This window comes from Colias eurytheme, chromosome 30 (genome assembly GCF_061535395.1).
Source record: "Colias eurytheme isolate Ceu_HAF_F1 chromosome 30, ilColEury1 Martin Lab GWU primary, whole genome shotgun sequence".
Classification (NCBI taxonomy): domain Eukaryota; kingdom Metazoa; phylum Arthropoda; class Insecta; order Lepidoptera; family Pieridae; genus Colias; species Colias eurytheme.
Genome location: NC_143009.1, coordinates 4,240,157 through 4,257,244, shown reverse-complemented (window position 1 = coordinate 4,257,244; position 17,088 = coordinate 4,240,157). Strand labels below are relative to the sequence as shown.

The following is a 17,088-nucleotide window of genomic DNA, read 5'->3' as shown; positions in this document are numbered from 1 at the left end:
TTCTTACGTGTGTACACTATTATAGTACACGCACACATTTTTTTTTAATTCTTTACCAAGTAGGCTCTATTACATTTTCCGGGTCTGTCTTGCAGCTTCTTCTCTATATGTTAAACTAGCCGCTCCGCGCGGTTTCACCCCCGTGGCTCCTCTCCTGTTAGTCGTAGCGTGATGGTATATAGCCTATAGCCTTCCTCGATAAATGAGCTATCTAACACCGAAAGAATTTTTCAAATCGGACCAGTAGTTCCCGAGATTAGCGCGTTCAAACAAACAAACAAACTCTTCAGCTTTATAATATTAGTATAGATAAATTATTTCTTGTGTGGACAACCCTACATTATATATTAGTAAATATAATATTATATATTATATACTTATCAGTGGACAGTGTAACCTACATAGTTTATTAGTCTTGTAGACCGCGTTGGGATCGGCCATTCGTTATATAATAATATAATATATAATAAATAAATAGTTTGTGTGATTATGTGGTTTGTGGGGAGAGTTTTTACGTGAGTAAATAAAAAGTTTTTTTTTTAATAAAAAAAATATTTTTTATTAATGTAAAAAAACTAAAAAAAAGTGCCTATAAAATCATTAATGTGTAAATACTAATGTGAAAGTGAAGTCCCATGTCCCTTAGTGGGGTAAGGGGCCGATGCATTAAACATCTGTTTCACTGATCGATTTTCTTTAGGGACAAGTAGGTGATCAGCCTTCTGTGTCCTACCAGACCAAGACATTTCTTTTTTTCTTCATCTCCACGGGGAATCGAACCCAGGACCCCTCGGTGTTACGCTCACGCGTCAACCACTGTACCGAGGAGGCGGTCAAAAATACTAGTGTGAGTAAATAAAAAATAAACAAAATATTTTAATTTTTATGTTTAAAACTTAAATAAAAAAATCGTAATATTGATACTTGATGAATTTGGAGGAAATTTTTGGCAAATAAAAACATGCTGTGAATTGTATCCCAATTGAATTTTCAACACATTTAAAACTTATATTGTAATCGAATTATAAATCCCACATTTATGACAGATAACGAATAATTTTGAGGAACAAAAAAAATTGGTGGGAAATATTAGGTTTTTTATTTATGTATTTTCAAACATATTAAAGTTAAAAGTAAGGCAAATCAAATTGTTGTTGTGTGCGTTTGTTTTTTCACCAAAGCTCCTAAACGCCTGAACAGACGTAGTTAAAAACTGGCGAAGTGCGAGTCGGACTCGCGCACGAAGGGTTCCGTACTATCATCTAATCATTTCATATATATATTTTTAATTTTAGTATTTGTTATTATAGCGGCAACGGAAATAAGTCATTTGTGAAAATTTAAACTTTCTAGCTATCACGGTTTATGAGATACAGCCTGGAGACAGATAGACAGACAGCGGAGGCAGTAACAGGGTCTCGTTTTACCCTTTGATTACGGAACCCTAAAAACGATCATAATTCATATTTTTTTTATATTTTCGAGTTTTTCAATGTACCGCAAAAAATAGTTTTAATAATTTTTATTATGAATCAATTCGTATCGTTTTTTATGACATTTTTGTGTGCGATTTCTAAAAAAAATAAGTAAAATAAATGGTTATAATCTTGTTATAATATTTATTATAAAACAACGAGCACATGTCAATATTTTTTTCTTATTAAGTATACAAATTTAATATTATAATTTATTTAATCAAAGCTTATTTTTAATAATTTATTGAGTCAAAAGATACTTTAGCCTTTAATAAAACGAGTTTTGAATGTATTTGTATTTTAATTAAACAAAACATACCTATAATAACAGTTCATAGTATGTAATAAAACCCTACTAATTTTGTTAATCTTTCACGGTTCTTTCTTTGAAAACGCGGGCGAATCCGCGGGCGGAAAGCTTCAACTGAAATCTGACCTTTAAAAGTGGGTCTATATCGATATATACACATAATATGTAACATAGTGCACATAATATGTACACTGCCTCTGTCAGGTTGTCAATGTGGTGTCCACTGAAAATCAGTGGAGAATCTAAGTGTCTTATATGTCCTTAGATTCTCAAACCACTGAGTGGATATTATCCATTTTGTGCCGTTGTAACTAGTTATAAGTTAATTTTATTTATTTTTTATGTATTAATGTGCATCGGTACAAATAAATGTATTTTCTTTCTTTCTTTCTTTCTTACATGTCGGTTACAAACATACAGGTGAAGCTAATAAGAGCGTGTTAAAAATCAGTTGCGTGTGTGTGCCCTACCAATTCAGCCCTTTTAAAACCGTCTACTCACCTACCTGCAGCAGGGGAAATATTGGGATTGCACTCTTAATTGGCTCCTTAATTGTGATGTGTATAGGGGCAATTTAGTGAACAGCTGAAATTGCCCCGTCCACCGTGCAACCGAGATTGTTCCAATATTGCCCCTGCGGCAGGTACCTACGTGAGTAGCCGGCTTTAGACACAAGGAAGGTTCTTGCGGAGAAAACACGAAATAGGGGCGATAGGGCCGAATGTATTTTGGGGCACTATCAATAAAACTTATACATAAAAATAAAAACAAAAACTACATATTAAGGAAACGAGTATTTAGGTTGCGATATCATTTGTCGAATTTAAATGTGTTACTGCGATATTGAGTTATAAAAATAATATTTTGCGATTCACAAAACATACTAGCTTTACACTCGGATTTGTTCAGGTCTTTTCCTAATATTATGCCTCTTGCCTGTTAATGTTTTTGAATTTGAGTTGTTTAAAGTTGTTTAAATCCATACTAATATTATAAATGCGAAAGTAACTCTGTCTGTCTGTTACTCAATCACGCCTAAACTACTGAACCAATTTGCATGAAATTTGGTATGGAGATATTTTGATACCCGAGAAAGGACAAAGGCTACTTTTTATCCCGGGAAAATGACGCAATCCCAGAAATCCGGGTTTTTCTTTGACTGCGCGGGCGAAGCCGCGGGCGGAAACCTAGTTCTAAAAAAAGAGTTTAAGTACATATAACAATATTATAGCACAATATTATAGACTAGCTTCCGCCCGCGACTCCGTCCGCGCGGATGTCGGTCTTCGCGTGGATGGTTTATTTCTCCATTTTGAGTAACTCTGACAATGACATCTTATAAATATCTATTGGACCCAAATACGGCTAGGCCTATAATAATACGCAACGTGTGTTCGCGGTTCTACAGAACAACGTCTATGGATAAAACTGAAAAATTAAGATTAATTTTTTTTACGTATTTTTCCAGGATAAAAAGTATCCTATTTTACGCCCAGGATAATAAGGTATAATTATACCAAGTTTCATCGAAATCGAACCATTAGTTTTTACGTGATGCCTGAACATACAGACAGACAGACAGACAGACAGACAGACAAAAATTTTTTTAATCACATATTTGGGTTTGGTATCGATCCAGTAACACCCCCTGCTATTTAATTTTCAATATTTTCAATGTACAGAATTGACCCTTCTACAGATTTATTATATGTATAGATTTAAGTTTTATATTTATATGTATGGCAGTAGGAGGTATTTATTTCATATGAGTTCGTTAAGCTGCTGAGCCCTAAGTTAGCTGAAAAAAAAATTTGCATCTCTTATTTAGAAGTATTTATAATGTACTATTTAATGAATCTATACTAACATTATAAAGCTGAAGAGTTTGTTTGTTTGTTTGTTTGAACGCGCTAATCTCGGGAACTACTGGTCCGATTTGAAAAATTCTTTCGGTGTTAGATAGCCCATTTATCGAGGAAGGCTATAGGCTATATATCATCACGCTAAGATCAATAGGAGTGGAGCCACGCGGGTGAAACCGCGCGGAGCAGCTAGTTATATCATAAAATTCTTAACTTGCTAAAATCCTACTAAAATTATAAATGCGAAAGTTTGTGATGATGGATGTATATATGTATGTGTATTGTGTATGTGTATGTACGCAAATACTACTGAACCGATGAAAATGAAGGGTAACTTGTATTAACACATAGGATAGGTCTTATCCCGGAAATCCCATGGGAACGGGAACTATGCGGGGTTTTTTTTTGATAACGTAGGGAAGCCACTACTTTCTATAAAAAAATGTTGTGTGGTTTTATGAAAGCACGGTAAAAGTGAAACTGTTCGAACGGTTCCGAACACTGCTTTGTGTAGCGCATGTCGCGTGACGGTCGGCTGCTGAGTAGGTATACCTACTCGGCAGCCGCGATACACGCGACATGCGCTACACAGACCAAACAGTTTGAGACGATGTAATAAAAGTTTCACCTTAATATAAGCCGCCGCTTTCTATAATATTTTTTATTTGTTCCAGGTATATAAAAACCAGTGCTACAGTGAACTGTGAAAACGCAAGAAATAACTTTAAATCAGTAAATATTAACTGTTTTATGTGAAACTCGAGTTAAGTGTATCTGTGAAAATGATATTTTCTTTTAATCGTAAGTTTTTATTTTATTTTAATAGTTATTATTTGGTAATTACCAAATAAAACATGCTATCCTTTTCTGTAATTATTAAAAATGCGAAAGTTTGTGAGCATTGATGTAGGTATGTGTATGTATGTTTGTTACTCTTTCACGCAAATACTACTGAACCGATTACAATGAAATTTGGCACACATATAGAGGGTAACTTGGATTAACACATAGGATAGTTTTTATCCCGGAAATCCCACGGGAACGGGAAAACGCGGGCTAAGCCACGGGCGGAAATCTAGTAATATAATATATTTTACATTATCTTCACCGTGTGTGATGCGCTTAACACTATTCGATAATATTTATAAATATCTCAACTCACGTGTAGATTCTATAGCTTGTAACATGTGACCGCATCGGTTGACATCTGAATTTAAATACTGATAAACCGGTCTCGAAATTGGATGGAATTTTTTGCATTCTAAATTGTTTGTCCCATTTTTGTATTTTGATCAAAACATGGGTCAAGAGAGCTTTATTTAGTTCGAATGAGAATTTTCAAGTTATTTAAAGTATCGTGCTTATAAACGAAAGCTTTTTCAAATTATGCTTTTAATAATTTAATTAGGCCCCGGAATCACAGACACAATAGAAAATGTATTGTGTCGTGGACCGATCGGGCCGTTCGGGGCTCAATGGGTTAATCTATAATATCTAATTCATAAGGTAGAAAATGCTATGCCACAAACAAATTGAAAAATATATAATAATAATTAATTTGAACTGACCGGTTGGCTTGGTTGACAGTGGCCCTGCCTAGCCAGAGGTCGTGGGTTCGATTCCCACCCGGGGCAAATATTTGTGTGATGAACATAGATGTTTGCTCTGTGTCTGGGTGTTAATTATCTATACAATAAGTACCTATTTATTTAAAATTATATTATGTGTATGTTTATCAGCCATCTGGTTTCCATAACACAAGCGAAAGCTTAGTATGGGATCAGATCGTGCCGTGTGTAAAAATTGTCCTGAAATATTTATTTATTCCTTCGTTTGAGCCATATACGACCAGAAAAAGTGGCAAAGGGTGTACCTATGTTTTAAAATTTTCGGAAATATCGAATATCTCGGAAACTGAAAACTTTTAATAAAGACAAAATTCATTTTCCTGAACTTCCACGTCTTCCAACTTTGCCAGTTTATCCATTTACTAGCTGCGCTTTGCGGTTTCACCCGCGTGGCTCCACTCCTGTTGGTCTTAGCGTGATGATATAGCCTTCCTCGATAAATGGGCTATCTAACACCGAAAGAATTTTTCAAATCGGACCAGTATTTCCTGATATTAGCGCGTTCAAACAAACAAACAAACTCTTCAGCTTTACAATATTAGTATCTATAGATTAGTATAGATTACGCCACACCCTGTAAAATTATGTTTCAGGTCACATTAAAGGATATATTATTTTAATATGTATATATGTATATAAATCTCGTGTCACAATGTTTGTCCTCAATGGACTCCTAAACCACTTAACGGATTATAATAAAATTCGCACACCATGTGCAGTTCGATCCAACTTGAGAGATAGGATAGTTTAAACATGTAGGTACCACGGGCGAAGCCGGGGCGGACCGCTAGTTAATATATATATGTATGTAAATGCGAATGGATGGATGTATGGTTGTTTGTTACTCTTTCACAAAAATATTACTGAACCGATTACAATGAAATTTAGTATGTAGGCAGCTGAATACCCAGAATAAGACATAGGCTACTTTTTGACCGCCTCCTTGGTACAGTGGTTGACGCGTGAGCGTAGAACCGAGGGGTCCTGGGTTCGATTCCCGGTGGAAACGAAGAAAAAAAAAATGTCTCGGTCTGGCAGGACACAGAAGGCTGATCACCTACTTGTCCCTAAAGAAAATCGATCAGTGAAACAGATGTATGAATAATGCATCTGCCCCTTACCCCACTACGGGGACACGGGACTTCACTTACTTGCTTACTTTTTATCCCGAAAATCCCACAGGAACGGGAACTATGTGGGGTTTCCTTTGAAAACGCGGGCGAAGCAGCGGGCGGAAATCTAGTATATATTATAATATTATGTATTGTTGAGGTCAAAAGTCTTACATCCAGGTTCATAAGAGATAATAATATTTCAGATAGTATTGTATTGAATATTTCAACAAAGAATATCGTTTATTTGTTAATAAGAGAAGTAATAATTGTTTTGTTGATAATGAATAATAATGTTTATTATTCGTAGCGTATATGTAATCTATACTAATATTATAAAGCTGAAGAGTTTGTTTGTTTGTTTGTTTGTTTGAACGCACTAATCTCGGGAACTACTGATCCGATTTGAAAAATTCTTTCGGTGTTAGATAGCCCATATATCGAGGAAGGTTATAGGCTATATTTCATCACGCTACGGGCAACAGGAGTGGAGCCACGGGGGTGAAACCGCGTGAAGCAGCTAGTAAATAATAATATACAATTTGTTCATTGTTCACTAGGTATCAGTCTTTAATTTTATTTTATACTAGCTGTTCCCCGCGGTTTCATCCGCATTGCTCCGCTCCTGTTGGTCCTTAGCGTGATGATATTATATTATAGCCTTCCTCGATAAATGGGCTATCTAACACTGAAAGAATTTTTCAAATCGGACCAGTAGTTTCCGAGATTAGCGCGTTCAAACAAAAATATTGATCTTCAGCTTTATAAAATTAAGTATAGATAACGTGATACAAAGGCACAACAGCTAGTATGTATTTTATAAAATACCGAGAATCGAACCCACAACCTATGATCGAGTAGTTCACCACTACGCCATCGAGTCGAATAAAAATAATCTTCTTCTTCTTATCTTCTTATATATAAAAATGAATCGCAAAATGTGTTGGTAAGCGCATAACTCGAGAACGGCTGAACCGATTTCGATAATTCTTTTTTATTATATTCCTTGAAGTACGAGGATGGTTTTTATGTAGAGAAAACGTAAATATTATGTACCACGGGCGAAGCCGGGGCGGACCGCTAGTAATAGTTAAAAAAAACTAAAAAACACGCTTTTTATAGAAAACCGAACTAAAAAATAGAAAATTTTATCAAATTAGTGTTTTGTCATGGGTCTTCAATAAATCTACAAAGTTTGAACGAAATCTGGCCGTTTAAAGTGGGTCAAAATCGCGGCCAAAGAAGTCGGTTACAAACAAACATACAAACATACAGGTGAAGCTAATATAAAGCGTGTAAAAAATAATAATTAAAGGCAATTTAAATATTCACGTGACTTCTAATCAGTTGAAAATCTCACATCGATAAAAATCTTATACGTTCCAGTTTTAACTAGTATTAACCGGTTTCTTTATTACTTATAATATCACACATATCTGAAAGTTTATTGCTCTTTCATGCAAAAACTACTGAATCGATTTGATTAAACTAAACTAATACTAGAATTCCGCACGCGGCTTCACCCGCGTTTTCAAAGAAAAACCCACATAGTTACCGTTCTTGTGGGATTTCCGGGATAAAAAGTAGCCTGTCTTATTCTGGGTTTTCACATACCTACATACTAAATTTCACTGTTATCGGTTCGTTCGTATTTGCGTGAATGACTAACAAACATTCATACATCCATACTGTCAAACTTTCGCATTTATAATACATATTATTAGACTAAAAAGTATCCCATGTGTTAATTTATACTACTTATCTATACTAATCCTTACTAATATTATAAATGCGAAAGTAACTCTGTCTGTCTGTCTGTTACTCAATCACGCCTTAACTACTGAACCAATTTACATGAAATTTGGTATAGAGATATTTTGATACCCGAGAAAGGACATAGGATAGGTTTTATTTATTTATTTATTTATTTATTTACTCTTTATTGTACAACAAATTACAATGAAAGTACATAAAACAAAACAATTTAAAATGTACAAACGGCGGCCTTATGGCTCAAAGCCATCTCTGCCAGGCAACCTTCAGGCAAAGGACAAATTATAACTTAAGGTAGCCAATTAGCAATAATAACGTTAAAATAAATTAAAACAAAGCATAATACATAAAACACTATATGTATATAACTACAATATAATATATACATATACAGTATACATAAACATACTAAACATATATTATACTAAATATATTATTCATACATACTTATTGAATATATTACATACATAATTACATAAACATAATATACATAGACAGTACTTATATAGATAGATAGTAGTCTTTCAGCATCTTTTTAAACGATCGTAACGTCTGGGCGCGTCGAATCGTTTCCGGAAGGGCATTCCATAACCATAGGTTTTATCCCATAGGTTTTATCCCGGAAATCCTACGGGAACGGGATTTTCTTTGAAAACGCGGGCGAAGCCGCAGGCAGAAAGCTAGTATAATTTATAATGTGTAGTTAATAAATGTAAAATGAACTAATGTAAATAATATATTGTTTAAATAATAACTTACGTGAATTAGTTTAAATTATAAAATTAAAATACATATTTGTATGCCAATTGTTGGCGAATTGTGCGGACGTGAAATTTATTATAACTTTATAACCATAAAAAGTGAAGTCCCATGTCCCCTAGTGGGGTAAGGGGCAGATGCATTATTCATACATCTGTTTCACTGATCGATTTTCTTTAGGGACAAGTAGGTGATCAGCCTTGTGTGTCCTGCCAGACCGAGACATTTTTTTTCCTTCGTCTCCACCGGGAATCGAACCCAAGACCCCTCGGTTCTACGCTCACGCGTCAACCACTGTACCAAGGAAGCGGTCAAACTTTATTTGTATGAATTATGGTAACTTTGTAACCATAATTCATACAAATAAATTTTCATTTCATTTCATAATCTCAAGATCCGATTTGAAAAATTCTTTCGGTGTTGGATAGCCCATTTATCGAGGAAGGCTAGAGGATATATTATAAATCATCACGCTAAGACCAACAAAAGCAAAGCCACGCGGGTGAAACCGCGGAGCGCAGCTAGTAATCTATACATATAATAAATGTGTAGAAGGGTCAATTCTGTACATTGAAATTATTGAAAAAATAAATAGCAATGGGTGTTACTGGATCGATATCAAACCCAAATATGTATGTGATTAAAAAATTTTTTGTCTGTCTGTCTGTCTGTCTGTCTGTCTGTCTGTCTGTCTGTATGTGAAGGCATCACGTAAAAACTAACGGTTCGATTTCGATGAAACTTGGTATGATTATACCTTATTATCCTGGGCATAAAATAGGATACTTTTTATCACGGAAAAATACGTAGAAAAAAAATAAATCTTAATTTTTCTTAATTTTTCCGCGCGGACGGAGTCGCGGGCGGAAGCTAGTCTATAATATAAGTACACTTTTTACTCACTGAACCCGGCCTGCGAATCCGACTCGCGCTTGACCAGTTTTTTCTACGAAATAATTTGTTACAAACCTTTTTTATGAACCATATTGGTACACGAAAACATGTTTTTTTACCTTTTGCAAAACACGTTGTTTTATAGTCATAATTAATTATTATATTATTATACAGTTAATATTAATATGATTTTTAACGGATGAGTTGAAAAATGGAGATGACATCAGATATTGATGTTAACAGATTAAAAACTGGTTTAAATTATGGTCCAAGAGTTATTTAAAAAGTTCGTCTGCAAACTTGGCTTTGTTATTTCAAACATTATTAAATGCTCTAAATCCATACTTACTAATATTATAAATGCGAAAGTAACTCTGTCTGTCTGTCTGTTACTCAATCACGCCTAAACTACTGAACCAATGTGCATGAAATTTGGTATGGAGATATTTTGATACGCGAGAAAGGACATAGGCTACCTTTTATTGCGAAATATGTACCACGGGTGAAGCCGGAGCGGACCTCTAGTACTAGAATAAATTAAGTAGGTATACTATTAATTATAATCTTATAATATTATCTAAATAATACCTTACATGAAAGTTATTTTTTATTTCACAACTAAACTTTCTTTGCGCGATTTACAAACCCAACCTTTCAAAAAAAGAATTGTTGAAATGTCAAAAATTATGATTTACATGCATAGATAATACTGAACTTAAAAAAATATTCTTAATACAATTTTCTTTTTATTTTAGCTTCAAAATAGATAGCTTGACTAATAATTTACCAAGGGCTCGTCCCTTTTTCCCATTTAAGGCCGCGTTTTCACCTGCAAGTAGATCACTTGCAAGCTGCTGTCAGACTGCAGACAGACTGTCGGACATTTCTTGCGGAAGTTTTCTTGCAGATGGGAACGCGGCCTAAGAGTGACTTTCCAAATAAATACTTGAATTGTCTATGCTATAATAATCTTATATATAAAATTCTCGTGTCACAATGTTAGTCTGCATACTCCTCCGAAACGGGTGGACCGATTCGCATGAAATTTTCTGTGCATATCGGGTAAGTCTGAGAATCGGCCAACATCTATTTTTCATATGTACCACGGGCGAAGCCGGGGCGGACCGCTAGTATAGTTATATATGTATACAGGGTGTAATCGTAGTGTGCACAGGCGATTTTTCCGTAACTATAACAGTAAATTCCGTAATTATATCGCTGCATTTAGTTAGAATTTGAAGCGTTTAGCGGTTGAAGCGATACTATTGGTTATTTACAAACACATTCCTCGCTACACATCCTCGCACATTATTGACGGAAAAGCACCCTTAACCCGGTTTCATTAATTACTAGCTTTCCACCCGCAGCTTCGCCCGCGAAGTCAAAGACAAACCCGCATAGTTCCCGTTCCCGTGGGATTTCCGGGATAAAACCTATCCTATTACCCGGGATAAAAAGTAGCCTATGTCCTTTCTCGGGTATCAAAATATCTCTATACCAAAATTCATGCAAATTGGTTCAGTAGTTAAGGCGTGATTGAGTAACAGACAGACAGAGTTACTTTCGCATGGATTACGGAAATAAATAAGAAAGATGTCAAAAATGTCACACATAAGGAAATGACTCAGAATATTCGTTAATAACAGGGTTTTGGGTTCATTAAAATTTATCAGTCAATTTTGACCCATCTTATTTTATGGGATTCATAAAATTGTATCGATTTTCCATTTACATAACATCCTGCTTCCTATGTATATTAAAATCAAAGTTTATATATCCGTTGGTTGATAACGCTAAAACGGCTAGACCGATTTAGATGAAACTTTGTGATAAGAAAGTTTACAACTTGGTGAGTTAATTTGGCGTGTTAGTGGTATACATAATACATATATATGTAATTATATAATAGGTTCATAGGTAAGTATTGATGATAATATTTAAAAATGAAAAATCTACATCATGGTTCGTTTGTACAATCCTTGGTTATAATTTACATGTCCTATAAAATATTGCACAATAATTATTTTATATATAAAAATGAATCGCAAGATGTGTTGGTAAGCGCATAACTCGAGAACGGCTGAACCGATTTCGATAATTCTTTTTTTATTATATTCCTTGAAGTACGAGGATGGTTTTTATGTAGAGAAAACGTAAATATGTACCACGGGCGAAGCCGGGGCGGACCGCTAGTATAAAATATAATTAAAGAAGAGCCAAATGATTCGAATGGAAAAAAACCTTTGACTTTTTCATGGAAACTAGGAGTAGATAACAACTGTTTTTTTAAATCATAAATCAAGCCAAATTAAAACATATGTATTGTATACAAAAATACATAGAAATTCCTATAACTGTAAGTATTATTTTGAACAATAACATAATTAACCACGAAAAAACTAAGACATCAATAATAATTGCAGCTTCAATAAAAAATGGGTTTTGCAAAACAACTGCTAAAATACCGTTAAATCGATTTATCTCACTCTGGCTAATGCAGGATATGTATGTTAGACAGAGATGGAATTTGGGAATTCCCAATCTTGGAGCAGTGGAAAATAACATAACTTTTTGCGTTTATTTTGGTTTTTTATACAAGCTTTATACAGGATCGGATGTAATTAATCTATACTAATATTATAAGCTGATGAATTTGTTTCGTTGAAGGCCCTTATCTCAGGAACTACAGGTCCGGTTTGAAAAGTTATTTCAGTGTTAGATAGCCCATTTATCGAGGAAGGCTATAGGCTATATATCATCACGCTAAGAGCAATAGGAGCGGAGAATGCGGGCAAAACCGCGGAGCACAGCTAGTTAGTACGGTAACTGCCTGACATTGCTGCGCTTCCGAAAACCATGTTTTGTGTTCAGTAAAACACCTTCTAAATGGAAATCTCAAAAAAATTGCATTCTTCTTTTGAAGTCTTACAACAAGAAATATTTTTTTTAAATGTCGAATATGTATCCCTAAAACCGGGAAAACTTTTGTTGAATACGAAAAAGGTATGAATTCACAAGTTTAAAAGTTAATTTTTGTTACATAAATTACATCAGAATACAATTATTTATGCAATGTAGATCAAAATACATAATATAAAGAAGCTCTAAACAGTGTTAAAACTTAATTAAAGCGAAAAGATACGCAATAAGCTTGACAGATACTTGTTTGATAAAGCCTCTTCACACGAATATATGAAGAACGCAACGTTGACTATATACATATTTGGTATTGATGAGTTAATGATCCATATCTCAATATTTATATTGAATGCATTATACATTACATGAAAATTTAAATCATTTAAGAAGAAAAAGAAAATAAGTAAAAGGTTATGATAGGAGGAATGTTATCTCTGTCTGCTAAGTAGTGCTTAAATATGCCTGAATCCTACATCATATATAACGCTTTTATTGAAACCTATGTGCTCTGTAGAGATTATACTTGAAAAAAAGTGGATAACACTAGTTTAAACTTAAATCGAACACACAAGTAACTAAATTAAATAGGTGAAAATATACTTACGTTATATACTTTAATTATGGATTATGAGGTAAGACTATATTAAACTACATAAGTACTAACAATATAGTTACACACCCATCGGATCCGCTAACTTTAAAAATAATTCATACCGATAACACGCAGCGTTCATAAAACGCAGCGTCACCGCAGCTCGTGTGAAGAGCCATAACGCGATTTCCGGCTCATAATGCACTTACAATATATGGATTTCCCTGAGCCAACCGCCTTGACTTTTAATACCTTCTAAAGGTGTGTTCATACGATATCTAACGTGACGTTCGACGTTTTTTCTCTCTGACGTGTTTCGTTTGAACTGTGACGTATATTTTGCTAATCGACTAGTTATTTCTAGTCTTTCTTTTTATGGAAAGGTCGTTTTATTGAATGTATGAATACTAATTAGATTAATTAATCGGTCAATGTGTTTCTGAATGTTTTGGGTTTCTTTAATAAATTTGCTAATGACGTTTCAAAAGTGCTTCTAGAAGAAGTCGAATTGAATAAATAAATGTTTGAGTTTGAGTTTCAGTTTGAGTTTAGTAACTTTGTTTGCTTGAAATAATGGACTAAAAACTCTTATTAATAACTAGCGGTCCGCCCCGGCTTCGCCCGTGGTACATATTTACGTTTTCTCTACATAAAAACTATCCTCGTACTTCAAGGAATATAATAAAAAAAGAATTATCGAAATCGGTTCAGCCGTTCTCGAGTTATGCGCTTACCAACACATTTTGCGATTCATTTTTATATATAAGAAGATATAGTGTGTTGGAATCTAATTAAAAATTAAACGCGTAGGTGAAATAAATTAAAAATTAAACTAAATAGTTGCTGTTAGTTATCTACCTAGTTGTATTTTTAAGCTATTGCATAGCTTCTATCGCGGGCCTTGAGCGCGGGGACCGAATCCAGAAATTCCGTAACGAAAAACCTCACGCTCCCCACCCCGACGGGCGCGGAGGTGTGACTTGAAGGCATAGCATGCAATAGCTTTACCGCGGCAGTCCCCGAGTGACACACGTCTTTTTTTTATTGAATTGTTTATTAGTGAAAGTAAGATAATGATGATATTAGTCTTGACGTCAACAATGTCTGTTTAAAATCCCAATATATAATTAATAGTGTCTTAGGATAAGGATTTTGGAAAGCAGAATTATTAATTGAACAAATTGAAATGATATTTATGTAGTAAGACATTGACATTCTCTTGTTAATTTTTGCATGCCAATCAATTGGCGATTTGTGCTGAACAATGAATTATGCAACATCTGTAAATCTACCACATTTCTTGCAAAATAAATCATTTCATTTCATTTCATTTCAACATTATAGTGGATATTTCCAATATGTTAATAATACATAGGTAGTTTATTTATATATCAACTTTAAAAATTCACTTGTTGTGCTGTGCGGTTTTACCCGCATTGCTCAGCTCCAATTGGTCAGCGTCATACATAGCCTGTAATATTATGTTGACCAAAAAAACAACAAATATTATTTGTTTTTAATTTTTTAGTTAATTCGATTCCCAGTCGAAGCAAGTGAATTTTCGAAAATCTTTGAATGCAGTTTTATTTCTTTTTAAAAATAAAGGATTGTTTCCTTTCAGCAAAATTTGCTATCTTCAGTATTTCAAGTACTTTCCCTCTAGGGCCCATTGAAAATTTTTTACACTGTAGAGTGTAGGCTATGTTATTATAATATAATGTACCACGGTCGAAACCGAGGGAACCGTAACAATAAAATTAAAAGTTATTTACTTACACATATTTACGTTTTATTATAGTTTTTGGGTAAATAACCGTAAGGTCGTAGTTACTGTAAGAAGATTACCTTGTAATCAGAGCAAAGGGCGGAATTTCCCATATATGTAATAAAATCGAAACTGCAGTAAATCTATACTTTATAAAGACGCTAGTGTTCTTACAGTTCGCCAACTTTTTATCCTTGATAAATTTATATCAATATACCAAATTTATGGTAATTGGTTCGAAGCGGCAGGTGAGATCAATCAAAGATTTGAGTTTATCTGTATGTAAGTATAGACAATATTCCAATCGTTGAGGTGGATGAGGCTAAAAATTTAGGGCTACTTTTTGACAATAATCTTAATTTTGAAAGCCATGTGCTGGACATTGTTCGTAATTGTTTTTATCGTTTGAAAGTGATTTATAAACTGCGTCCTTTCATAACTACTGACCTTCGATTACTTTTATGTGAATCAATTGTGCTTTCCAAACTAAATTATTGTATAAATACTTACGGGCCATGCCTTCTTCAGCGATCACAACATTTGATTCAGAGAATTCAGAATGCTTGCATTAGATATTGTTTTAATGTCCCACCTAGATCTCACATCACACCTTTCCTAAACTCAGCAAATATTCTAAATATGAAAGGTAGACAAAAACTATTTATGGCTTGCTTTCTGTTCGACCTCTTGAAGACCAAACGCCCAGCTTACTTATTTGAGAAGCTTATGTGGCGAAAAGATGGTGGTCGTAACCCAGTAAGACTCGGAACCAACATTGTCTCTGTACCAAAACACAGAACTATGGCCTTCCGCGGCAGTTTCAAGTACTGTGCAACAAAATGTTGGAACGACATTCCTCCACCCATGCGCAACATTTGTAGCAAATTAAGATTTAAAACTGTTTATCGGGAACACCTTTTAGGTATCCAAAAATCTAATCAATAATTTTCAATAGTTTTTCTAATTTATCTATTTATTTTCCTCATTTGCACAGTCCTGTTTCTGCCGTGAACCTATAGTATCGTGTTATCTATTTTTGATATTGTGTATTGCTATTTATTGATATTACCTATATACCTTCTAATATTATTTCATTATTTTTCCTTTATCTCCCTATATTTTTAACTTTATTTATTAATTGTTTATTTATTTAAGTTTATTTATTTTTCTGCCCTCTAGAGGCTTTGGCAGAATATCAGCGTCGGGGTTTTTCAATCCCGACATTCATGCTGAGCCAAGGCCTGTTTGTAGAACACTGTGCACATTAAATGTATCCGTTTCTTTTAATATACCGTGTGTTTTGTTTCTGTTAATTGATTTTATGTTTTGTGTTTATATTATGTACCTATATTTTTTTGTGTTCTATGAATAAACGAGTTATCTATCTATCTATCATATCGACGCACAAATTGGGTCATTACCTCTCCCAATTACAAGAATTATGTGAGAAAGCGTATTTACAAAATACCAAATGTTCGTGTAAATTACTTCTTTTGCTAAGCGTTTCAATCCATTTGTTGGTATATTTGTTTATAATAAAATTAGCTCCAATTGTAATATTAAAAACTGTACTTCTAAAAAAGCAAAGATCATCGTAACTAATTACCTTAATTCTCTGAACTACGTATCAACAGAAAATCTTCTTGCATCATTATTTTAATTTTAATTTGAGTATAATAGCCAATAGGCACCTATATTATTTCATATTTATTATATTTATTGTTATATAGTATAGATTTAAAAATAAATAATATTGAGTCATTCGTTACCTTATTTTGTAAATAAAGTTTTCTGAAAACCCAAAGTAATGATGTTAATTGTAGGTACCTATTGCATAACAATAAGTAGTAATATGTTTTCCTAATAATTAACGTAAAATTTATTTATTCTATATATTAACGTATTTTACCAAGATGGAAAAAATATACTTTAGGTATATATTATTTAATAATATAATAAATTGTATTTTCCTAATTAAAACCAGTTTTCCCGTTTATTA

General features: G+C 33.8%; 1 protein-coding gene across 1 annotated transcript in view; it reads left to right on the top strand.

Moving 5' to 3' along the window:
• Positions 1-429: 429 nt before the first annotated feature.
• The window catches only part of LOC149895792 (scavenger receptor class B member 1-like), an 88,138-nt gene continuing 71,479 nt past the window's right edge, over positions 430-17,088 (top strand). The window contains exons 1-2 of the mRNA XM_090118597.1: positions 430-515; positions 4,322-4,448. Of these exons, the coding sequence (XP_089974723.1) occupies positions 4,430-4,448 (19 nt within the window). The 5' untranslated portion in view covers positions 430-515; positions 4,322-4,429. The remainder of the gene's footprint in view (positions 516-4,321; positions 4,449-17,088) is intronic.